The sequence below is a fragment of the Chiloscyllium punctatum genome, chromosome 4, assembly GCF_047496795.1.
Source record: "Chiloscyllium punctatum isolate Juve2018m chromosome 4, sChiPun1.3, whole genome shotgun sequence".
NCBI lineage: Eukaryota > Metazoa > Chordata > Chondrichthyes > Orectolobiformes > Hemiscylliidae > Chiloscyllium > Chiloscyllium punctatum.
In genome coordinates, this window is record NC_092742.1 from 38,208,945 (window position 1) to 38,233,939 (window position 24,995).

General features: G+C 41.1%; 1 protein-coding gene across 5 annotated transcripts in view; it reads left to right on the forward strand.

Moving 5' to 3' along the window:
- Window positions 1-5,101: 5,101 nt before the first annotated feature.
- Window positions 5,102-24,995, forward strand: part of prpf39 (PRP39 pre-mRNA processing factor 39 homolog (yeast)) — a 64,520-nt gene continuing 44,626 nt past the window's right edge. For 4 of the 5 annotated variants that reach the window (XM_072568428.1, XM_072568430.1, XM_072568431.1 and 1 more), the window contains exons 1-4: window positions 5,102-5,172; window positions 11,321-11,772; window positions 17,540-17,665; window positions 18,369-18,487. In XM_072568428.1, coding sequence (XP_072424529.1) covers window positions 5,160-5,172; window positions 11,321-11,772; window positions 17,540-17,665; window positions 18,369-18,487 — 710 coding nt within the window. In that variant the 5' untranslated portion in view covers window positions 5,102-5,159. Of the gene's footprint in view, window positions 5,173-5,213; window positions 5,309-11,320; window positions 11,773-17,539; window positions 17,666-18,368; window positions 18,488-24,995 lie in introns of those variants that run through there. The other variant, XM_072568429.1, reaches the window with a different exon arrangement.

Genomic DNA, 24,995 nt, shown 5'->3' on the forward strand with positions numbered 1-24,995 from the left:
TACAAATTTGCTCCTTAATTTCCCGATGACTGGTTGGGGGGCGGGGGGGGGGAGGTTTATAGTGCAATCCCAAAGTGATCACCCATTTTAGCGAGTTTTGAGAAGATTTGTAGCTCAGGTTGAGGTTCTGGATGTAGGTTTGCTCACTGAGTTGGAAGGTTCATTTCCAGACGTTTCGTCACCCTACTAGGCAACATCTTCAATGGGCCTCAGGCGAAGCACTGCTGAAAATTCCTGCTTTCTATTATATGTTTGGGTTGGTGATGCCCCCTCCTCACTTGCCTCCCTTTCCATCCTTATAGCATCTGTACCCCAGAACATCGAACTGTAAGTCTTGTTCCTCCTTCTGCCATGTTCCTGTAATAGCTCTGATATTCCAGTCCCATGTTTGCACCCGTGCCCATAATTTTTCTGCCTCCCTGTCAGGCCGCTTGTGGCAACACCACTTGCTTTTTCTCAATGGCCTTGAACTTGAAATACTGCTTGTTATTTTGTGAACCTGATTTCAAATCCTTCTCCTCTTTTTAGAATATAGTTATTTTAACCAAAACATACTACCCCTTAAACAAAGAGTGTGGTGCTGGAAAAGCACAGCCAGTCAGGCAGCATCCAAGGAGCAGGAGAGTCAAAGTTTCAAGCATAAGCTCTTCATCAGGAATACCACCGCATAGCCATTGATATGAAATTACATCTATAAAACTTGTAACTATAGCAATCATCAGCCTGACATACAGACTCTGTCCTTGCTGAGCATTTCCAGCGTGTTCTATACTAAATGCGTACATCTAGTCCACCGCACACCCACCTCCCTGTGCAGCTTCATTTAGTCCCTACAATTATTTGGAATGCATATTATTTTTGTATCATCTGCAAATCTGAATACTGTACTACAAACCTCTCCGTTCAAATCATTAAAGTAAACAGCAGATACTAAACAAATATTTTGCATCAGTGTTTACTGTGGAAAAGCACATGTAAGATATAGAATGTAGGGAAATAGATGGTGACATCCTGATAAATGTCCATATTACAGAGGAGGACATTCTGGGTGTCTTGAAACATATAAAAGTGGATAAATCCCTAGGACCTGATCAGGTGTACCCGAGAATTCTGTGGGAAGCTAGGGAAGTGATTGCTGGGCTTCTTACTGAGATATTTGTATCATTGATAGTCACTGGTGAGATGCCGGAAGACTGGAGGTTGGCTAATGTGGTGCCACTGTTTAAGAAAGATTGTAAGGACAAGCCAGAGAACTATAGACCAGTGAACCTGATGTTAGTGGTGAGCAAGTTATTGGAGGGGATCCTCAGGTGCAGGATGTACATGTATTTGGAAAGGCAAGGACTGATTAGGGATAGTCAACATAGTTTTATGCATGGGAAATCATATCTCACAAACTTGATTGAGTTTTTTGAGGAAGTAACAAAGAGGATTGATGAGGGCAGAGCAGTAGATGTGATCTATATGGACTTCAGTAAGGTGTTCGATAAGGTTCCCCATGGGAGACTGATTAGCAAGGTTAGATCTCACGGAATACAGGGAGAACTAGCCATTTGGATACAGAACTGGCTCAAAAGTAGAAGACAGAGGGTGGTGGTGGTGGGTTGTTTTTCAGACTGGATGCCTGTGACCAGTCGAGTGCCACAACGATCGGTGCTGGGTCCACTAGTTTTAGTCATTTACATAAATGATTTGGATGCAAGCATAAGAGGTATAGTTAGTAAGTTTGCAGATGACACCGAAATTGGAGGTGTAGTGGACAGCGAAGAAGGTTACCTCAGATTACAACAGATTACAATGGGGTGAGAAGTGGCAGATGAAGTTTAATTTAGATAAATGGGAGATGCTGCATTTTGGGAAAGCAAATCTTAGCAGGACTTATACACTTAATGGTAAGGTCATCGGGAGTGTTGCTGAACAAAGAGACCTTAGAGTGCAGGTTCATAGCTCCTTGAAAGTGGAGTCACAGGTAGATAGGATAGTGAAGAAAGTGTTTGGTATGCTTTCCTTTATAGGTCAGAGTATTGAGTACGGGAGTTGGGAGGTTACGTTGCGGCTGTACAGGACATTGGTTAGGCCATTGTTGGAATATTGCATACAATTCTGGTCTCCTTCCTATCAGAAAGATGTTATGAAACTTGAAAGGGTTCAGAAAAGATTTACAAGGATGTTGCCAGGGTTGGAGGATTTGAGCTATAGGGAGAGGTTGAATAGGCTAGGTCTGTTTTCCCTGGAGCATTGGAGGCTGAGGGGTGACCTTATAGAGGTTTATAAAATCACGAGGGGCATGGATGGGATAAATGGACAAAGTCTTTTCCCTGGGGTGGGGGAGTCCAGACCTAGAGGGCATAGGTTTAGGGTGAGAGGGGAAAGATATAAAAGAGACCTAAGGGGCAACTGTTTCATTCAGAGGGTAGTACATGTATGGAATGAGCTGCCAGAGGAAGTGGTAGATGCTAGTACAATTCAACATTTCATAGGCATCTGGATGGGTATATGAATAGAAAGGGTTTGGAGGGATAGGGGGCAGGTGCTGGCAGGTGGGACAAGATTGGGTTGAGATATCTGGTCGGCATCGACGAGTTAGACCAAAGGGCCTGTTTACGTGCTGTACATCTCTATGACTCAATGTCAGAATACAAATCTGAGACATTGTTACCTACTGTGAGAACTGCTTTTAACTACTCTGTCCCAACTATTTTAATACAATTTGTTTCCCTCTCAATTTGATTTAGCTGCTCCTAAAGTTTCCTTGCTGTGGCATGTCAAAACTATCGGTCGATGAGGTGAGCATTATTACCTGTTCTTATGAGGGCATCTCTGAGTACTTCCAGGTGCCCATCACGTTCCTCCTCATCTGTACAGATCCGGTGTACGCATAGGGCTTGTCCACAGGGGATGGCTGTTTTAATATGTTTTGGGTGGAAGCTGGAGAAGTGTAGCATTGTGAGGTTGTCTGTGGCTTTGCAGTAGAGTGTGGTGCTGAGGTGTCTGTCCTTGATGGAGATACATGTGTCCAAGAATGAGATAGATAGTCGAGTGTAGTCCAATGGTGGCTTTAGTGGTTGGGTGAAACTTGTTAATATCATTGTGTTGCTTTATCAGTTACTTCTCCCCATGGATCCAGAGGAAGAAAATGTCGTCAGTGTACCTGGTGTACAATATTGGTTGGAGGTCCTGCGTAGAGAAGAAGTCTTGTTCAAACCTATTCATGAAGATGTTGGCATATTGGGGTGCAAATTTGGTCCCCGTGGCTGTTCCGTGTGTCAGGATGAAGAACTGGTTGTCAAAGGTGAAGATGTTGTGATCGAGGATAAAGCAGTCTTCACAGGGATCTGTAGAGGAGTAACAAAGAAGGTTTCAACTTGGCCCCCACTGGAGAGCCGCTGCCTGGGCTTGAGATACATGCTCAAACCATCAGGAAATATACAAATGGCAGATTCATCAGCCGTACCCACAAGGTAGAGCAAAATATCACCTGTTCATAATGCAACGCCATTCAGACTCTCAAAACCAATCACAACATTGTCATCAAACCAGCAAATAAAGGAGGAGCCATTGTCATTTAGAATAGAACAGATTACTGCAAGGAAGTGTACCAACAACTGAACAACCAGGAACACTACAGGCAACTATCAGCTGATCCGACCAAAGAACACACCCGTGAATTAAACACATTGATCAGGACTTTGGATCCAGTCCTTCAGAGTTCCCTACGCACCCTCACCCCACATACTTCTCGTATAGGCAAGTTCTACTGCCTTCCAAATGTACACAAAGCCAACACACCAGGACGTCCTATCGTATCAGGCAATGGGACCCTGTGTGAGAATCTCTCCAGATATGTTGAAGGCATCTTGAAACCTATTGTACAGGGGATCCCCAGCTTCTGTCGCGACACTACAGATTTCTTACAGAAAGTCAGCACCCACGGATCAGTCGAACCAGGAACATTCCTCGCCACAATGGATGTTTCCGCACTCTACACCAGCACCCCCTGCAAGGATGGCATCGCAGCAACAGCCTCAGTACTCAACACCAACAACTGCCAATCTCCAAACACCATCCTACAACTCATCCTTTTTATCCTCGATCACAACATCTTCATCTTTGACAACCAGTTCTCCATCCAGACACATCGAACAGCCACTGGATCAAATTTGCACCCCAATATGCCAACATCTTCATGCACAGGTTGTCGGTACACTTCCTTGCACAAGACTTCTTCTCTACGCAGGACCTGCAACCAACACTATACACCAGGTACATTGTTGACATTTTCTTCCTCTGGACCCATGGTGAGGAGTCACTGATAAAGCTACACAGTGATATCATCAAGTTTCATCCCAACATCAAACTCATCTGTCTCATTCTTAGACACATGCATCTCCACCAAGGATGGACACCTCAGCACCACACTCTACCATAAAGCCACAACCTCACAATGCTACACTTCTCCAGCTTCCACCCAAAACATTTTAAAACAGCCATTCCCTACGAACAAGCCCTACGCGTTCCTGTTCAAATGAGGAGGAACGTGACGGGCACCTGGAAACACTCAGGGATGCCCTCATAAGAACGGGGTACGATGTTCAACTCATCGACCGACAGTTCCGACGTGCCACAGCAAGGAACCGTAATGACCACCTAAAGCTTCCTGTAATGGTTTACCTTTCGTCAAAGACTTTACGAATGTCCATGTGCACCACAACGCACCCCGCTTCACTATGCACCATCATTGCAAGATTGTTAACTGCCGACTGGGCCCTTCTTTTGAACGAAGCTATTACATTGTTTGATATCTGTGGTGTGTAGTATGTGATCTGAGCGTTGAGCCTTCACATCTCTACAAAAAGTAAAACGTTATCTGGAATTCAAAACAAGTGGCGGAATTACATGGACACGTATTGGATTGTAGGCGGAACAAACGAAGATCCTCCAAATTCATCGACTTTCTTAACATCCCGATGAAAAGCTAGAAGCTTCCACCTGATGTTCGGTAGAGTTGTTCAATGATCAGCTGATCTGAAAGGGATAGGCACTTGGATGCTGTACGCCTGCGCATTGAATGTAGTAGTGGGGGGGTGGGGCATGAGGGGTGTACATGGTCGCGCTCGCGCGGGGGCGGGTCGTCAGTAACGGCTTTAACGGTCTGTGGTATGGAGGCGCGAGGTAAGTGGGGGATCGCCACGTTATGTCAGATAAGTAGTTGTAGGAAGTGGTTGTACTGCCGTAGTTTGGTGCGTCTTGGCATTGTGTGCGTTCATTGCCACGGTCTCGCCGAACTTCCGCCGTGCCTGGGCCTTTTGTGAGTACTACTCGAGCCCGGGTTCTCCGGCCTGTAACGGGGAATGGGAGGTTTCAGCTTTGGGTCAGCGGCCGCTTGGGTTGACGCCATTTCTCCGCGCGGCGGTGTCTTCCTGAGGGTGGGCTCCTCACTAATGCGGTCGTGCGATCATATCTTAAAAATATCATTTCTTTCCTCCTCCTCCCTGGCTTGGCGTATGAAGTCAGGCCATAGGATCTGTATCAGTTACTTTAGTTAGTTTTCAACATGTCTCTGTGAGAGCGCACCTGTTTCACTTTGTTTTAATTTACAATCTCTTTGGGAAACCTAACCTTCCTCTCCAAGGGAAGGAGACGTAGAAAGCTGGCTACTCAAGTAATGAGTTCATTGCGAAGAAGAATCGAGTTAGAGTGGAAACTTTTTCTGTCTCCATACAGGCATCGGGGACTTACTGAATTTCTCCAACACTTCAGCTCAATTTCTATCCTCGTTCTTTCAGGATTTTCAGCTGGGTAGCACTTAATTTGTTGTACTTCTAGGGGTCTATCGTTCTCAAAAGTGCTAATTACTCCAGTTTAAACATTGCAGAAAATAGGGACGTATAACAGTTGTTTTGTTATTCAACAATGTTTTAGTAATTCAAGTCTGATTTTGGGACTATCTTGTGTTTTGCACTTTAGAATTGCAGGTCTGTTAGAGGTTTAAATTTTAGTGTTCAGCAGAAAAATCTTTCACATTATCAGTTGGTTACACTTTTTAGCTTGTGGTTTGGATGATAATCTAAATTTTCGTATGGTTGAAATTTGAGTAATTTAACGATATCTTGGCCCTCAGTTGAAGAATTTATTCCTGTTTTGCATTTTTGCAATTATCATAAAATACCATGGCTTTCTGGGTACATTTTTACATCATATGCAACTAAGCTACAGTGTTGGGACATGATCAGATTCAAAATAAAATTTAAGGATCATCTTGAAGGAACAAGAGGTAGAGATTTTACAATATAAGACTTAAGAGCTGATGACATGTCTGTCAATGAGCTGGAAATTCTTGTTATCTAAAAGATCAGAAGTGGGATAACTTAATAGGTATGAGGATTATAGGACTCAATGAAGGAAAGATTGGGTCATAGAACTGGCACATGAGGATGAGAATTTGAGACTGCAGACACTGCCTGTCTAGGTTAATGAGCACAGCTGATAAAATGTGCGCACCAAAGTTCTGGATGATTTGAGGATTGTAGAATGTGAGGGGGTTAAACAAAGTGAAATGCTCATTATGACAGGTGCAATCAGAGTGGGTTGAAAAGATTGCCTCCTGCCCTGTGACAATTCTGGTTGTGAGAACATATTAGAGTTGTAGATGTTGAGAGTTTGTTTCCCCATGACGTATGACCAGAAAGCATAATCTGAGGAAGGATCGACCATTTAATAAAGACTAGAAGGGGGCTGAGAGATAAATGGGAGGGTTGGAGGGAAGGTAGCTGGGAAGATGATAGATGCAGATGGAGGGGTGACTGAGAGGTCAGTGGGGAGGGTGGAACGGATTGGTGGGAAGGAACATGGACAGGTCAAGAGGGTGGTGCCAAGTTGGAGGTTTGAATCTGGGGATGAGATAGGGATGGGGAGATTTAGAAACTAGTGAAGTGGATGTTGTTGATGCTGTTTGGTCGAAGTGTGAGTAGAGAAGTGTAAGGGATAGGATTTATGCACATCTGGATAAGAATGATGTGATCAAGGATAGTCAGCATGGTTTTGTGAAGGGCAGGTCGTGCCTCACAAACCTTATTGAATTCTTTGAGAAGGTGACTAAGGAGGTAGATGAGGGGAAAGCGGTAGATGTGGTATATATGGATTTTAGTAAGGCGTTTGATAAGGTCCCCCATGGTAGGCTACTGCAGAAAATACAGAGATATGGCATAGAGGGTGAGTTGGAGGTTTGGATTAGGAATTGGCTCTCTGGAAGAAGACAGAGGGTAGTAGTTGATGGCAAAGGTTCATCTTGGAGTGCCGTCACTAGCGGTGTTCCGCAAGGATCTGTTTTGGGACCATTGCTGTTTGTCATTTTTATAAATGACCTGGAGGAAGGGTTAGAAGGTTGGGTGAGCAAGTTTGCGGATGATACGAAAGTCGGAGGAGTTGTAGACGTGAGGAAGGATATGGCAGGTTACAGCGGGATATAGAGAAGCTGCAGAGCTGGGCAGAAAGGTGGCAAATGGAGTTCAATGTAGCTAAGTGTGAAGTGACGAAAGGCTGAGGCACTTGGGGTTGTTTTCATTGGAGAAAAGAAGGTTTAGGGGTGATTTGATAGAGGTGTACAAGATGATTAGGGGGTTAGATCGGGTTGACAGTGAGAACCTTTTTCCACGTATGGAGTCAGCTATTACAAGGGGGCATAGCTTTAAATTAAGGGGGGGTAGATATAGGACTGATGTTAGGGGTAGGTTCTTCACTCAGCGAGTCGTAAGTTCATGGAATGCCCTGCCAGTAGCAGTAGTGGACTCTCCCTCTTTATGGGTATTTAAGCGGGCATTGGATAGGTATATGGAGGATAGTGGGTTAGTGTAGGTTAGGTGGACTTTGATCGGCGCAACATCGAGGGCTGAAGGGCCTGTACTGCGCTGTATTCTTCTATGTTCTATGTTCTATACTGCAACTATACAAGGTGCTAGTGAGACCAGATCTGAAGAACTATGAGCATTTTTGGTCCGTTTCTATAAAGAAAAGTGGTGCTGCAGTTGTGGGTATGTTCACCTAGCTGGGAAGTTGATTTGTAGACATTTCGTCCCCTGTCTAGGTGACAGAGTCATAACGATGCACAGTATAGAAACAGACCCTTCGGTCCAACCTGTCCATGCCGACCAGAGATCCCAACCTAATCTAGTCCCACCATCCCACATCCCTCCAAAGCCTTCCTTTTCGTATACCCATCCAAATGCCTTTAAATGTTGCAATTGGTCCAGACTCCACCCCTTCCTCTGGCAGCTCATTCCATACACGTACCACCCTCTGTGTGGAAAAAGTTGTCCCTTAGGTCTCTTTTATATCCTTCCCCTCTCACCCTAAACCTATGCCTTCAGTGGAGTCTCCTGTGAAGCGCTGCTGTACTGTCTTCTGGAATATTTGGCTCTGTTCCGGTTGCTGATTCCAATAGTTCATTGTAGTGGCTGGTATATTGGTCTTGGTCTATGTGTTTGTTTTGGTTGAGTGCCATATTTCTAGAAATTCTCTGGCTGTCCTATATTTAGCTTGTCCTGTAATCATTGTGTTGTCCCAGTTGAATTTGTGGTCCTTGTCATCTGTGTGTATGGCTGCTAAGGACAGCTGGTCATGGCATTTAGTGGCTAGTTGGTGTTGATGGATGTGGATTGCTAGTTGTCTGTCTGTTTGTCCGACTTAGTGTTTTCTGTGCAGTCGTTGCTGAGAGGGTCTTTTGTCCTGGTTAATTGTTTGAGAATGGCTGTCGGTTTGTGGGCTGTCATGAATCCCTGTGGTTGGGAGAAGACTGGCTGTCAGTTCAGAGCTGTGTTTTTGTATAAGATTATTGGCTAGTGTGTTCGGTCATGGCATATCCTTTTCATGTTGCCTGTCTGCTAGGCATCTGTGGATGAAGTTGTAGGGGTGTTCATTCTTGGTGAATGCTCAATAGAGATGTTCTTCCTCTTTTCGCGGGTCTGGGGTACTGCAGTGTGTAGCCCTTTTGAACTGGGTCCTAAAGCAGCTTTGTGTGTGTGTGCCGCTGGAGGTCAGGATCTGGTCTGTGTGTGGCTTTTCTGTATACTTTGTAGTTCATTTACCCTTCCATGTTCTTTTTACCATCAAATCCAGGAATGGAAGTTGATTGATTGATTGTTTCCTCCTCTCTCATAAATTTGATCCCTGTGATTTTGTTGTTGCTAATCTGGTCAGTGTTCTCTATTTCTGCTCTTAATAATTTTGTCATCTACATAACTGATCCTGAGTTTGGGTTAGATTTGTAGGAGGGCAAATCAACTTCCCAGCCTGGTGAACATACACACAACCATGGCAACCAGCAGCTGAGCTGCAAATCTTTATTCAAACCTTTTAAAGAAATATGTTTTATTGGAGGTAATTAGAGAAGGTTTGCTAGGATGATCCCTGGTATGGAGGGATTGTCTTGTGAGCGAAGGCTAAACTGTTTGAGGTTCTACTCACTGGAAATTAGAAGAATGAGAGTTGATCTCATTGAAATGTGTAGGATTCTTACAGGGCTTAACAAGGTCAGTGCTGAGAGGATGCTTCCCTTCATGGAGAAATCTTAAACCACAGGACCATTTTTACCTGCTTATATTTTTAAAAAGGTAGCTACGCTATTGCTTTACACTTTACTGTGTAAAATATAACAGATTAGTGTCATCAGTAGTCCCACAATTTGAGGATGAAATTTACTATGGGTTTCTGCTGTGGGTATTCTTATTACTGAATAGGTTGAATTTTGACCTGCAAATCTTTCGGCATGAGGTATTGGGTCCAGAATACTTCCTTTTCTTTGCTATTTCTCTGCTTCTAGATATTATTGGTTAGTATTTGAAAAGTATACAGTTATAAAAGCACTGCTTTCCAGTGGAATATCAATTTTAAGATCCAATGTAGATGAAAACCCTACATTTGAGATCAGTTTGTTCAATTTAGAATATTCAGATAATATGATTAGTTCTAAGATGGGGGAGTAGTTGGTATCTGTAGTAGTTACCTACATTCCTCACATGTATGTTGTTTGAATTCTGTTGAATTCATCTCAAAGACAGATGGAAGCTACTATGCTCAGTGTCTCACGGAAGATAATCTTTCTAAAATCTTAGTATTTCTGAACACTGCATCTTTTGCTTTTGAGTGTAATTTAATATAAATATGGGCAGAATATTTAAGAGTTAAATATATTGGTGTCTGTCTCGTCAGTTCCAAAATTTATTTTTACCAAGACTAAAAATCAACATGCTTAAATTCTCAAGTACCTATTACTTTTTGCCAGTTCTTCGGGAGAGAAAACACTTCTTTGTAAATATTAGTAAGCTTAACCACTGCTTGAACCAACATGGGAGACCTTGGCTAACTGGCTTCAAAGGCAACCATTGACAGAGATAGATGTCACAAGCCATTTAGATCAATATAAATTGAATGCTTTCGGAACTAGCTTTCTTCTAACTGTATATGCAGTTAGAGACATTTCCCTGCAGATCATCTTGCCTGGATATCGTACAAAATCATAAAGGAAAATTGTAAATCACTTACAACTGTGATGCATTGCCAGTAATTTTGAAGAAACAAGTCTTCTGTCCCTTTCAAACCTAACAATTCTCCAACACCTCAATTTTAAATGTTGTTCACTTTCAGTACAAGCACCAATCCTATGCAAAATGGCATTCTTTATTAAAATGTTTTTCTTCTTTACTATCTTTTATAAGAATACTAAGATGTTCAATGCTACATTTTTCCAGTTGTATAAGACCTAGACATAATGGCAAAAAGGGAATATTCTGATAGACATGTTACAGAGTTCTTTTATCATTGTTTTTTATTATAACACTTTGCATAAAAACTAGCTGCTGTCTTTCCAGGCTTGTGTGCAAGTACTTAGTAATGCAAGGAAATTCAGTACATTCACTTGATTAGGAAAGAAGGATGCATAAGTAGTAACATTCAAGACTGTTCACAAACAAGGGAAGAAAATTCATTAATGGTATGCTATAACTGGCATCACTATTGCCTCTCTCTTGGGGGCTAGTCCAAGGCAATATGTTTTCTTTAGAAATAAAGCTGGCTGGGAGATTTAGAAAAAATAACTCCTGTAGTGTAGGTTAGCAAAGCCATCATCACAATTTTAGCTTAGAAACTAATCTTGAAATTGGAATGTTACCAGTCTTCTCTTCCTAGTTGGAATCTTTGCTTGAAGTGTCAAGGTTGTAGTGAGGACATTCCTTTTTTGGAAGATAGATTAACTGTTCAACAGTATCATTCCTAATATTTAATGATTTAGTCATGATTACTAATTTTTTTATTTCCCTTTTTTAAGACTCTAATCAGACACTGCCACCACAGAGTGATGGACTTAAGTCTGCAGATGAATGTGATTTTCATAAAAGTATTTCGTCTACTGCTGATTCCCTTTCACATGAGCTGCTCAATCCAAACATGGAGTCTGCTGATGAAGCCATCAATTTGCAATCAAGAGGTGTGATTAGTGAGGATGAAGTTGATCAGAGAACCAGTTTGAAGCCTTTTACAGATTTGTCAGAAATATCTGTGGCTCAAGTTGAATCTCCAGAAGGATCCGCATCAATGGACACTGAATCTCAACCTGAGAATTCCCCACCTGAAGGAACAGTAGAAGAGATAGAAAATATAGAACTGAATGATTCAGGGATCCCCTTTCCTACAGAGTATGAAAAGTTTTGGAAAGTGATTGAAGACAATCCCCAGGACTTCACTGGTTGGACATACTTGTTGCAATATGTGGAACAAGAGGTGAGTAAGGCGATTGAAATGCTAGAAAGGAAGTAATCTTTCCTACAATCACTTAATGCATCTAGAAGTAGATTGGTCTTCAGTATGCTAGTGGTGTCAGATTCGTGCAATCAGCTAGATTATTTCATTATTAACTACTATATCATTGGTGCTCAACCATTTCTTATCACTGATTAAAACCAAACATTGTGGGGGATATTCAGAGAACTGACAGTGACAGGAGCTTGATACCAAACAGTCAAACTTATTTACCAAGCTTCTAGGTACATGGATGGGTGCTTAAGCTTGGACAAATGTTCGGCACAACATCGTGGGCCGAAGTGCCTGTTCTGTGCTGTATTGTTCTATGTTCTATGTTCTTGCTTTGAATCCAAACACCTGAATGATGATACAGCAGCAGAAAAGAAATGAAAAAGGAAATTCTACACTCTGCAGCCCACTACCTCAGGGTATCCTGTTTTGTCCTCAGACTGCCATGGTGACGCTAGTTCTTCTCGGAGAAAGTGAGGACTGCAGATGCTGGAGATGAGAGCTGAAAATGTGTTGCTGGAAAAGCGCAGCAGGTCAGGCAGCATCCAAGGAGCAGGAGAATTGACATTTCGGGCATGAGCCCTTCTGCAGGAATTCATGAAGGGCTCATGCCCGAAACATCAATTCTCCTGCTCCTTGGATGCTGCCTGACCTGAGCTTTTCCAGCAACACATTTTCAGCTCTGACTCTAGTCCTTCAAGGTTTATCTGAATTCTCAGTTATCTAGTTTCAAAAAGAACAGGAATGTTTGTTTGACAGTCCTCCCATTGAATCTGGCACTATCTGAATGGAAGAAATTAACGTTTTGGGTCAATGGCCTTCCATTAGAACTATCATTGATGTGAAAATGGTAGTGGGACTAATTAGTTATGTTCTTGTCTTCATGCTGACAGACCTGCTGAGTGTTTCCACTATTTTCTGTTTTCATTTTGATATAGTATTTTGCTTTTGCAGTCACTGCAAATTTATTTGTATTGCACTGAATGCCAGGTGTGGTGAACTTGAGTATTTGCATATTTATCATCTCTCATAGTGAAGTATAAAGGCAGTGAAGTAGGAGTCAAAATTTTAAAGGGCTTTCAATTTAAGAATTAGAGAGAATGTGGTTTCTACTGACTTTTAACTTGAGGATAAAAAAAATTTAAAATGGAATTAAATGTGCTTTTTTTTTAAAGAAATGTCTTTCTAAACACTTTTAAAAATCTCTAATGTTTCTGAGGCATCTCACCTTTTGTCAGCAACAAATATTCAGGTTGTGTTCCTGATGCCTAAACTTAGTGCCGAATTTACTTTTGTTAGTTCCTTTTCTGCTGACATCTGATCATTCAGGTGTTTAGATTCAAAGCATGATGCAGCTTGGTAAACAAGTTCTGACCATTTGGTCTAAAGTTCGTACCACTCATTGTCAGTCTTGTGTGCTTCAAAGAGAGCTTTGGAGTATAAAACATTTTCTTTTGTTCTCTACAGGAGCAATAGCTATTTAAGATTTGTGAAACCAAGATCTGATAGGGAGAAGCCCCTTTCAGCCTTCAGACAGGCTGTCCTGGTGACATTTGTAGGTGTTTTTTTTTCCACAAGGTTTATCTGAATTCTTGAGAATCTGGTTTCAAGAAGAACAGTTAATTTAGTTGATGGTCCTCCCATTGAATCTAGCAGAAACACTCAGTGAAATTTCTTCTTTGCTCCTACATATTGCTAATACAGACTGGGTCTCTCTCTGCAATGCAGACTGATGACACCTCCTGTGTACACAAAATTTTTGACTTAGTCTTGAATATAAAAATGCAGTTTTTTTTTAAACTGGCTAGGCTACAACTAGAGAAATGCATCCAGTTTTGATCACATTTTAAGTATGTGAAAGTGCTCGAGTGCAAAGGAGATTTGTCTGACTGGTTCATGGGGTAAGGATGTTAACTGAAAAGTCAAGTTTGAGAAGCTGCAGTTATTTTCCTGGAGCAAGGGCAATTGGTTTGATAACTTTTCACATTTGTGACCCTTTTAAGATAAATTGGACAAAAAAAGCTTTTCCATTATCTGGCAGTCCAAGGACTTAAACACAAAAATAAGGTATTGGCAGGGGGTACAAGGGGGAAATGAGAAAATTTTTTTTTAACTCAGTAGTTACAAGCTGGAACTTCCTGCCAGCAAGGATGGCGAGAGTGGAGCTTGTAAACGGGTTGGGCGAGTCCAGAACTAAAGGGCATAGGTTTAGGGTGAAAAAGGAAAGATTGAAAAGGGACCTAGGGGGGCAATGTTTTCACGCAGATGTGCACATATGGAATGAGCTGTCTGAGGAAATTATGGAGGCTAGTACAACTACAGCATTTAAATGGTATCTTTGTGGCTACATGAATAGGAGGGGTTTAGAGGGATATGGGCCAAATGCCAGAAAATGGAATGGATTTAGTTAGGATATTTGGTTGGTCCAACTTGTCCAAGCCAAAGGGTCTGTTCCGTGCTGTACGTCTGACTCTAAAAGTGGATAGACAGTTAAAGTAACAGACTTTCAGGGCCACTGAGATAGAATAGTGGCTTCACACCACATAGTGGATGTGATGAGTTAAATTGCCATAATTGCTGTTGTCGTAAAACTTCCATAAGATGATTGAACGTCAGCAAAAGAAATTGTGTATGAAATGGAAGATTGAAAGAACATAAGATGTAGAAGCAGAATAGATTGTTCAGTCCATAGAGGAGTTCCAGCATTTGGTGAAATTGTTAATCTGACAATCCTCAACTCCACTTTCTTGCCTTTTCCCCATAACCCTTGATTCCTTTAACAACTAGAAATCTCTATCTTAGCCTTGCTGCACCCTCTGTAGCCCTCCTACAATGAAGAATTCTACAGATTCACCACCTCCAGAAAAAATCCTTCAAGAAACAATGTCTCTGCACCAACCCTATCAAGCCTCTAAGAATCTTTTTGTTTCAGGAAGGGTCTCTTCATTCTGCTGAACTCTAGTGGGCAAAAGTTCAACTTGTCCTCCAGTCCCTCCATACCTGGGATCGATCTAATTAACCTTCTCTGTACTGCCTCCAATGCCAATGTATACTCTTCCTTAAATAAGGGGACCAAAACTCTTCAGTATTGTGGAGTCAGACTGTTGCCTGTAAAATTTTGTTTTTTTAGCAAGCCCTATTCCATTCCCTTTTTGAAATAAAGGCCAGCATTCCATTTGTTTTGCCTATTACCCACTGAACTTGGATTCGTGCATGAGAACACTGAAATACCTTTTATGGTGGAGCTTTCTGCAGGCTCTACTGATTTTTAAATAGTATGTACTCCATTCTTCATGCCAAAGTGCATAGCTTTCTGTTTCCTCAGATTCCATCTGCCAGGTTGTTGCCCACTCACTTAACCTGTGTGTATATCTCTGCAGACTCCTTGTATAATCCTTGACACATTGCAGATGAGAGTGAGAAGACAAACTGGTGATGGAAGTGAATGTACTATCATCCAAATAATTGATATAATTGTCAGCATAGCACTGATCTGTGGTTCCTATCCTAAAAATTTCCTCTTTATCCCAATTCTTCTATTAATTAGTCAATAGTTGATTCATGCGCATATTAACCTAAGCTCTTAAGTCGCAATATATGGGAGCTTAATGCATGCCTTCTAGAAATCCAAATGTTGCACTTACTGATTGCCTTTTTTATATATCCTGCTTGTTACTTCCTTTAAATAATTCTAATAAATTTCAGTCATGATTTACCACTGTTGAAACCATGCTGACTCTGCTTGATCATCAGGTATTTCTGAATGTTCTGCTATTACATTCTTTGTAATAGGCTCAATGTTCAGCTCTGGTGGAAACTTGCCCCTCTGAAGTTCTCCACTGTTTGATTTGATGTACTGTTTGCCTGACCGCTGGTAGTGGTGGTATGAGAATTTCTTAAAACAAAATCTTCAGTCTTCATGCAAACTCCCATTTCTTAGCCAGTGACCCCACTCTTCTGAGTTTGAACCAAGTGATTTGTAATAGTGTCCTGTCTGATGCAAAGAGGCCAAAATCTAAGATTGTATAGTGTGATCAAATAGGGAGGAATTAACCTGAGGGATGTTATTGAAATTGGGTGGACACTTCTTAAACACTAAAGCAGTAAAAAGTTTTTTAATTTTCACTGGTTGAGTGTATAATTTTGAGATTTAGATTCCCAACATGCCAGGAGCAAATGCAGAATTTCACCCCAAAAAGCCAAGTTGCTCTGGTTAACGAGATACACACAGTTCTCAATTTTGTTTTTGCAGAAAAATGCCCAACTGCAATTATCAAAGCAAAAAAACCTTTCTCAAATTAGAATAGTATCCCTACTATGTAAATCTGGATAAGTTAAACTGTCAGAAATAGTATTTATCTACATTAAGGCATCAATTAGTTATTGCAATCTCAGTGACAAATAGAACATAACGCCATAAAGTCAGTAATATGCTAGATTCTGCTACATTCATCAATACTAAATGTTAGCAGCCACTTCAAGTGCAGCAACAAAAATGCATATTGAGGGATGGAAATTTCAAACTGCATTTTTTTAAATTGAATCTTCCATCAGTAACCAACATTATCCATAGGCAACATGAGTTATCCTACCCTCAGTCACCTTAGGAGACGGTAAGGACTGCCGATGCTGGAAGTCAGAATCTATAGATGTGAAGTTGGAAGAGCACAAGAGGTCAGACAGCATTCAAAGAGGAGAAAAGTCAATGTTTCAGGCAGAAACCCATCGTCAGGTTACCAGCTCCTTTTTATTTCCCCCTCCCACTTCCCCAGCAACATGTCCATCCTTGGTGTCTTTCCCCCCCGATTCCAGCCTCTGGTTACTGTCTGCGTGGAGTTTGCACATTCTCCCCGTGTCTGCGTGGGTTTCGTCCGGGTGCTCCGGTTTCCTCCCACAGTCCAAAGATGTGTTAAGTGCATGAGTCAGAGGGAAATGGGTCTGGATGGGTTACTGTTCAGAGTGTCAGTGTGAACTGTTGGGCTGAAGGGCCTGGTTCCACACTGTGGGAATCTATAATCACCACTGCCATCCATTTATGTGAAGAAACATTGTAGTAAAGAAAAATAAGTAAAACTTACTGACAATACCAATAGCAACAATTTAGTAAATCTCCATGCAATTTCTATTATCTTTCTATATTTGAGCTGTGTTCAAACCAGTAATTTTCCAAAGATGAAGTTACCTTTTTCAACTCCGACTACTGTAAAATTTACAATATCTAGGTTTTAATTATTCACTTCACTTAAAACATCTCTTCAAAGTGGAATCAAGATTTGCTCCAAAGAATAGCTCATGGCATGTACTGTATTAATAACCTTACACTGGGTAAGCAAATGAAATCAAAGACTCTCTTGGTTGATCTGTATCCTTTCTGCTCTGTTCTTGTTACTGAATCGAGCTGTATGAGGAGCAGTAGAGAGGGGCTCAAGTTTTCCCTAGTACATGGTTTCTAGAGATTTCTATCTGCAGCTCCTTGATTATTTGGTATTTTTGAAATTTATCTTAGTGTGAATGCTGATGCAAAATATTTATGCAATTCTTCTGAAATTTCTTTGCTCATTATTTCCCCAGCCTTGTTCTTTTAGATGTGAGATTGAAATACCTGATGCCCAGACTGTTTTGAAAATTGCACAATAAAAACAAATCAGTAGTAAACTAAGTTAATATATGATCGTTAGAAACAGTGGTGTAATGTGTACATGAAACAGTAAGCTTAAATACTTTATCCTGTTTGCAGAATCATATCCTTGCTGCCAGAAAAGCTTTCGATCACTTCTTGTCCCACTATCCATACTGTTATGGCTATTGGAAAAAATATGCTGATCTTGAGCGGCGACATGACAATGTGAAACGGGCAGAAGAGGTAACTTGTGACAGACTTTGTTTTCTTTTCACTTTTAATTATAACCTGGTTTTGTCTCAGACTGCTACTCCAAGCCAGCTTCTACTCAATGGCTAAAATACAAGCCAGGTTTTGAAGAGATTTTGAGTTTGATCTTGGCTTTCAGTAGATGGTCTCCACATTTACACATTTGAAATAAAACATTTACCCTTAGCAGTTTTCAGCTAATATCTTCTCTCTTTGTTAACAGGTTCATTAGTACTACAGTTTGTCAAGCTTTGCAGTGCAAATCAATGCAGTTTAACAAGTAAAGCAGGGCATTTCTGACAGTTTTACTTGGGTGCTATGATTTTTAAATTAAATTGGACTTTCCTTATTTTGTTTGTTTTTTGCTGAACTTTATTACATTTTGCGGTTAGAGGCTGTCAGTGATGTTCTAATGGGTCTGTGCCCTATGGTCTGTACCCCAAGCCTGCCCTACCTGGTCAGAATGCAGGAGCCATCTCACACTCTGAAGATCAAGGCTGTACGCGTGGAGAGCAGAACATAGTGATGTTCTTTCCACCCTCCACACAATGGTAATGGCAGATTATTCAAACAAATTCCTGATTTTTATCTGCTTTTCTGAAAACAAAGTTATCCAGAAAGTAACATTTTTGGTGTAGAGACTCTCTGGTTGTTTTCTATTAAGTACTAGTTATTACTAGAAACCTCTTTGTCACAGGTATACCGACGAGGTCTTCAAGCAATACCACTTAGCGTTGATCTTTGGCTTCACTATATCAATTTCTTAAAAGAGACCTTGGACAGCAACTGTCCAGAGATTGATGACCAAATAAAAAGGTAATATTGTGTTTACTTCCTGAATTTTCCTTAATGCATCTTAACTCAATTTTATTGTTTTGTGGTCAGAAATGCAGTAGAGTATTGCTGATGAAAGACAGTTTAACAAAGCTTTTCTTGTGCTCATCAGGACTCAGCCACAAGAACAGGTACAACATTTTATAGTGTGAGCAAAGAGTGATTGATTGATTAGTAAGTGAACTCTGGACAAGACAGTGCCACAAGAAATATGCTCGAGAGTGGCTGACACCAATTTTGTTCAGTTGAAACAGGCACAATATTATTAATACATGTGTTTGCAAACTTGCAACATTGAGTCTGACTGAAACATAAACTGGGTATCAGCATAATGCTTAGCATACTTCAGGACTGGCAGATCATGAGAGACTATGTCCTTTCAGCTATTTGCAACAGGCAAGGTGCTGACTGTGTTCAACCAGCCCAACTTGCAAAACTGAAGAAAACATTAGGTGCAATTCCAGCATGTGACAAATAATCCTAGATATGGCAGGAATTGCACTGATAACCAACTTAAGATGGTCATTTGGGCTTGCAGTATGGTGCACTTGCGCGCGCACACAAACTACAAGCATTAATGCACAGGTCATTGTTAATGGTAGGCAAAAATTGCAGCCTCTTCAATTGAATAAAACATGTAACAATCATTCTCTGGTCAAGATGTTGCTCTGCAGAGTAAACCAAAGTCAACCATGTCTGGTTTAAAATTAAACAAATCTTGATTGATGACTGAAAGTTAACTATGCATTCTCCATAGCAATATGTATATCAGAGTGCACTTGTCACCCACCCAGCGCATAATTTTGTTGCATAAAATGCCGTTCCCCACTACATTGCAGTCATCAGGACATTCAAGATTCCAATGTAAATAGCTTTGATGTTCATTTTAATCTCCCTTTGCATTGTGCTGCCAATGTTTTCAACTTGAAATTTATTGAACTAACTGATTTTATGAATCAATAATTTTGACAACTAGCCATCCTAATGCTTCATAGAAGTTTGGCAGTTTACAATGGAGGTTTATCCTATTATACAGTTGATCAAGTTTTTTGCTTTGTTCATAATAAAGTTAAGTAGGCCACGTTTTTGAAACCTTTTGTTATGAATCTTATTCTGATTTTCAATGTCACAATGTGCTGAACTGTATTAAAGTTATTGCTCAGTGGTAAATTGTTAAGCTGTAGCTTATGCTTTGCTCTTCATTACCTTTTTGCAAAATAGAAAATTATTGTTGGGTAGAGTTGGTTTAGACTACTCGAGAGTTTGGATACCAATAAAAACCAAAAAGATCTGCAGATGCTGTAAATAAGAATCCAAAGCAGGATTCAATCTGACTAATGCACCTAACACTATGGGCAATTTAGCTTGGCCAATTTGCCTAACCTGGATTGTGGGAGGAAATCTGAGCACCCAGACAAAACCCATAGGGAAAATGTGCAAACTCCATGCAGACTGTTGCCCAAGGCGGGTATCGAACCCGGTTTCCTGGTGCTGTGAGACAGCAGTGCTAACCACTGTGCCACCGTGTCGCCTCCGGTTAGGAGAATGGGTCTAAGTGTGGTAGATGGAGTTTCACATGGATAAGTGTGAGGTCTTGCATATTGATTGGGAAAAAATGGAAAGGTGAGCTATTATCTAAATGGGGAGAGACTTTGGGGTGCTCCAATGCAGAGGGGTCTGGGTGTCCTTGTTCATGAGTTACAGCGAACTAGCATGCAGGTACAGCAGGTAATGAAGAAGGCAAATGAAATGTTGACTTTTGTAGCTAAAGGAACAGAATATAAATGTAAGGAAGTATTGTTGCAGTTAGACAAGGCATTGGTGAAACCGCACCTGGAGTATTGTGGACAGGCTTGGTCCCTTGATTTGAGGAAAGATGTAGTGGCAGTGGAGGCAGTTCAGAGGAGGTTCCCTAGATCTATCCCAGAGATGAGGATTTCTCATATGAACAGAGATTGAACAGTTTAGGCCTATACCCTCTGGAATTTAGAATGAGGGGAGATCAAATTGAGGTATTCAAAATAATAACAGGTTAGAATTGTTGCTCAGGTTGAGGTTCTGGGTGTAGGTTTGCGTGCTGAGCTGGAAGGTTCATTTTCAGGCGTTTTGACACCATATTGGGTAACATCTTCAGTGAGCCCCCGGATGAAGCCTCGTGGTATAGCCCGCTTTCTGTTTATATGTTTGGGTTTCCTTGTGTTGATGTCATTTCCTGTTCTTTTTCTCAGGGGATGGTAAATGGGATCCAAGTCAATGTTTGTTGACAGAATTCCGGTTTGACATAGTTCCTCTGCACTGCAGTGTATTCAAAGCTCTGTTGACTCAGCCCTATTTTACTGTTCTCTCGTCCTTAATAATGGATTGTAAAATTTTACCAATGACTCGGGTCAGGCTAATCAGCCTAAACTTCTGCTTCCGTCTCTTTTTAACATTTTCCTCCAGGAGCCTCCCTGATTCATGAAAGATCATCATCAATGTTTGCACAATCTCCGCCGTTATCTCCTTTAGAACTCTGGGGTGTAGTCAATCTGGTCTGGGTAATTTAACCACCTTCAGACCTTTCAGCTTCCCCTGCACCTTCTCAGTAATGATCACTGTATTCACCTCTGCCCCCAACGGAAGTTCTGGTACATTACTGATGTCTTTCACCATGAAGATTCCATAGGATCTATTCTGTTCCTGCCAGTTTTTGTTTCCCTTTACTACTTCTCCAGCCTCATTTTCCAGTGGTCCAATTCTCTTGCCTCTTTCCTTTTTATATGCAGCAAAGCTTTTGTTAAGCAGCACCTATGGGAACGGAAATGTCAGTTGATCAATAGCTTCACATGATGTAAGAACACAAATAATAGAAATGTAGCACAGATCTCTAATACTCTGATTACAACATAAATCACTCTAGTAATAATGTAACTTTTCCTCTAAATAAAACTTAGCAGCGCACTCATCTTTAACTGACTACTCGGAAATTGCTATAATACTAAAATTGCACTGTTTCAGGAATATAATTTTTGACAGTTTATGGAGAGTGCTGGTCCATAAGAGTTAAAACAAAATTTGCTGTGTTTTTAAAAAAAAAGTTCTTGCAATTTTTTTTGTAATACTAGCTACCTTACTTTCCTATTTCATCTTCTTTCCCCTTGCTTTATTTAGTTATCCTCTGGTTTTAAAAGCTTCCCAAACGTCTGGCTTCCCACAACTACTCACCATATTTACATTATTCTTTTGCTTTTGAGCTGTGCCTAACCTCTCTTGATTGCCGTGTCCTCGACATATGTTTCTTGTTCCTTGATGAATTTCTGCTGTGCTTGCTGAATAACCCCAGCAACTCCTGCCATTATTGCTGTACTGTCTTCCCTGCTAGGTTCTCTTTTCAAACAACTCTGGTCAGCTTGTCCCTCATATCTTTTAAGTAAAGCTAAGTATATAATACCTCTTTAAATTTGATTCCAGCTTCTACCTCAAACTTCAGGGTGAATACTATCATGTTATGGTTGCTGCCCCCAAGGTGCTCCCTCACCTTAAGTTCTCTAATCAAGTCTGCTTCATTACACATCACTAAATCTAGAGTTCCCTGTTCTCCAGTGGGCTCTGAGGCTGCTCTGAAAAACCATCTTGTAGACTTTCCATGAGTTCCTTCTCTTGGGATCCACTATCAACTTGATTTTCTCAGTCCATCTGCATATTGAAGTTTCCCATGATTATTGCCTTTCTGACATCCCTTTTCTATCTCCTAATTTGTTTTCTACCCCACATCCTGACTACTGCTCAGGGACTTGTATATTACTACTTCCGGGATATTTTTTCTTTTGCGATTCCTCAACTCTACCCATACGGATTCTACACATTCTTACTCTTACTTGTCGCAATTGACTTAGTACGAAGTGAAATTATCAAGATAATCTCGTCCACTCGGTCCATCTGCCTGTGATTTCGATAAGAAATGTACCCTTGGATGTTTAATTCTGGACTCTGTCCCCCTTGTAGCCACCTCTCCTGATACCCACAACATTGTACCTGCCAGTTTCAATCTGCTAAACTGAAACTCCTCAATGTTGAATACCAGTTGGAGGAAGCCATGAGAGTAGTAAGGGCACAGGGTATACTCTGCATGAGGGATTTCAATGTCCAACATGAGAGAATCTGTGGCATTGGTACAGAGCCAAACTGATGCTGAACTGGGTCTGTGGCAAGTGACGAGGGAACCAAGGAGGGAAAGATTTACTTGACTGCATCCTTGCCAGGCATACCTGTTCAAATGCTTCTGTCCATGACTGTAACTATAAGAGTGGAGGTAAAAACAATGACTGTAGATGCTGGAAACCAGATTCTGAATTAGTGGTGCTGGAAGAGCACAGCAGTTCAAGCAACTGAGTGACTACAGCATAGTATTTGTGGAAACAAAGCTTGTTTTCCATTCCACTTTGTGTGACACTATACCATTGTGCTAAATGGCACAGACTTGCAAAAACGTCCGTAAGGTGCTGTGGGCTATCAGAAATTGAATTTGATTGCACATGTAATGTCCTGGCCAACATATTTTCTAGTCTACCTCTATTATCAAGCCAGGAGTTCAACCCTGTTTCAATGAAGTGTTTGAGAGGGCATACCTAAAACGTAGGTGCCAATGTACAACGTGGGATTGATTGCATGCCAAACAATAGGAGCAGCATGCACTCAACAGGATTAAGCAATCTCCCAACAAATGGATTAGATCCAAGCTCTGCAGGCCTCCCGTATCCAGTTGTAAATGGTGGTGGACAATTAAACAACAAAGAAAGCATGGAGACTCCACAGATATATCAATCCTCAATTCTAGGGGAACCCAACAGATAGGTGCAAAATGCAAGACTGAAGTATGTACTTGCATTTTTCAGCCAGAGTGCAATGTGAATGGTGTAGCTCTGCCTCTTCCTGCAATCTCAATCGTTGCAGATGCCAGGCTTCAACTAATTCAATTTACTCCATGTGATATCAAGAAATGGATGAAGTCCCTAGAGACTACAAAGGCTTTTGAGCACTGACAACATTCCAGCAATAATACTGAAACACATACTCTAGGACTGGCTGTGCCTGTGCCAAGGTTTTCCAGAAATCTGCAATGCTGTCATTTATTGACCACTACTGGTTGCTAAGTAGTTTCACTTAGGCATCCCAGTTGTCCTGCCAAGGATTTTGGCAATATTTTGGCTTTCAGTTTATGGATAATTGCTCATTAACAATGTTGTGAGGCTTAGGTGATGTTGGAATAGGCAAAGATGGTCAACACAGCTATTGTTGCTGTGGGTCAAGAATGGTCCTCAGACCTTCCAAATGTATGAGTACAGGCTCCTTTTGTATCATACTCAAGTTTTTGGTTATATTGGTGATAATGTCTTTGAAGTTATCAATGTAGATAGATGTGCTTCAGATTGTAACACAATGTTAGGCCATAATTCATTTGATAGCTTGTAGACATTTGTAATAGTCAACTTGTATCTATTGGTGGAGACAGGGTAGGAGTCATCTGGTTTTTTTTAATTTCTTCAATATCTTTTGAAGCATTTTTTTTGGGGGGTGGTTAGATTATGTATTTTTTCTTTATAGTGAGTTAGTATGAGATTGTGGGCTTGATAGCAGGAGTAGCCTGCATTAGTGGGTTTGCTGCCAGAAGGCAAAGTCCTTAAGCCAGAAGAGGCCTTCGTTTTTAAGAAGGTACATTCTTGCCAGTCCCAGTTAACTTTTGCTAAGATATCTTTTAACTACTGAGAAGTGACTGGCATTTGGTTGTTTTCTTTCCAGCATCAGTTCCTAACTGTTGAAGTTGGAAAATTTACACCAGAGAAGCTCCACTTGACTTGTTTCTTAAGATGAGGAGGTAATTGAAAAAAGATTGGGCTTATTTATACTCATTAGAATTTAGAAGAATGAGGTGATCTTTTTGAACCTTATAGGGTATCTTCGTGGAGGCTTGAGAGGGAGTGTTCTAACGGGATTTTTTTTCTTGTGGGTAGGCTAGAACTGAGGCATACTGTTTTGAAATAAAATAGTGATAGAACATTACAGTGCAGTACCAGCCTTTCGGCCCTCTGTTGCGCCGACGTGTAGAACCAATCTGAAGCCCATCTACCCTACAATCCTTCCATTCTTGTCGATATGCCTATCCAATGATCATTTAAATACCCTTTAAAGTTGGGGAGTCTGCTACTATTGCAGGCAGTGCATTCCACACCCATACTACTGAGTAAAGAAACTACCTCTGATATCTGTCCTAGATCTATCACCCCTCAATTTAAAGCTGCGTCCCCTCATGCTAGGCATCGCCATTAGAGGAAAAAGGCTCTCATTGTTCAACCTATCTATCCCTCTGATCATCATACGTCTCAATTAAGTCATCTTTCAACCTTCTTCTCTCGAATGAAAACAGCCTCCAGTCCCTCAACCTTTCTTCGTAAGACCGTCCGTCCATAGCAGGTAGCATCTTAGTAAATCTCTGAACCCTTTCCAAAGCTTC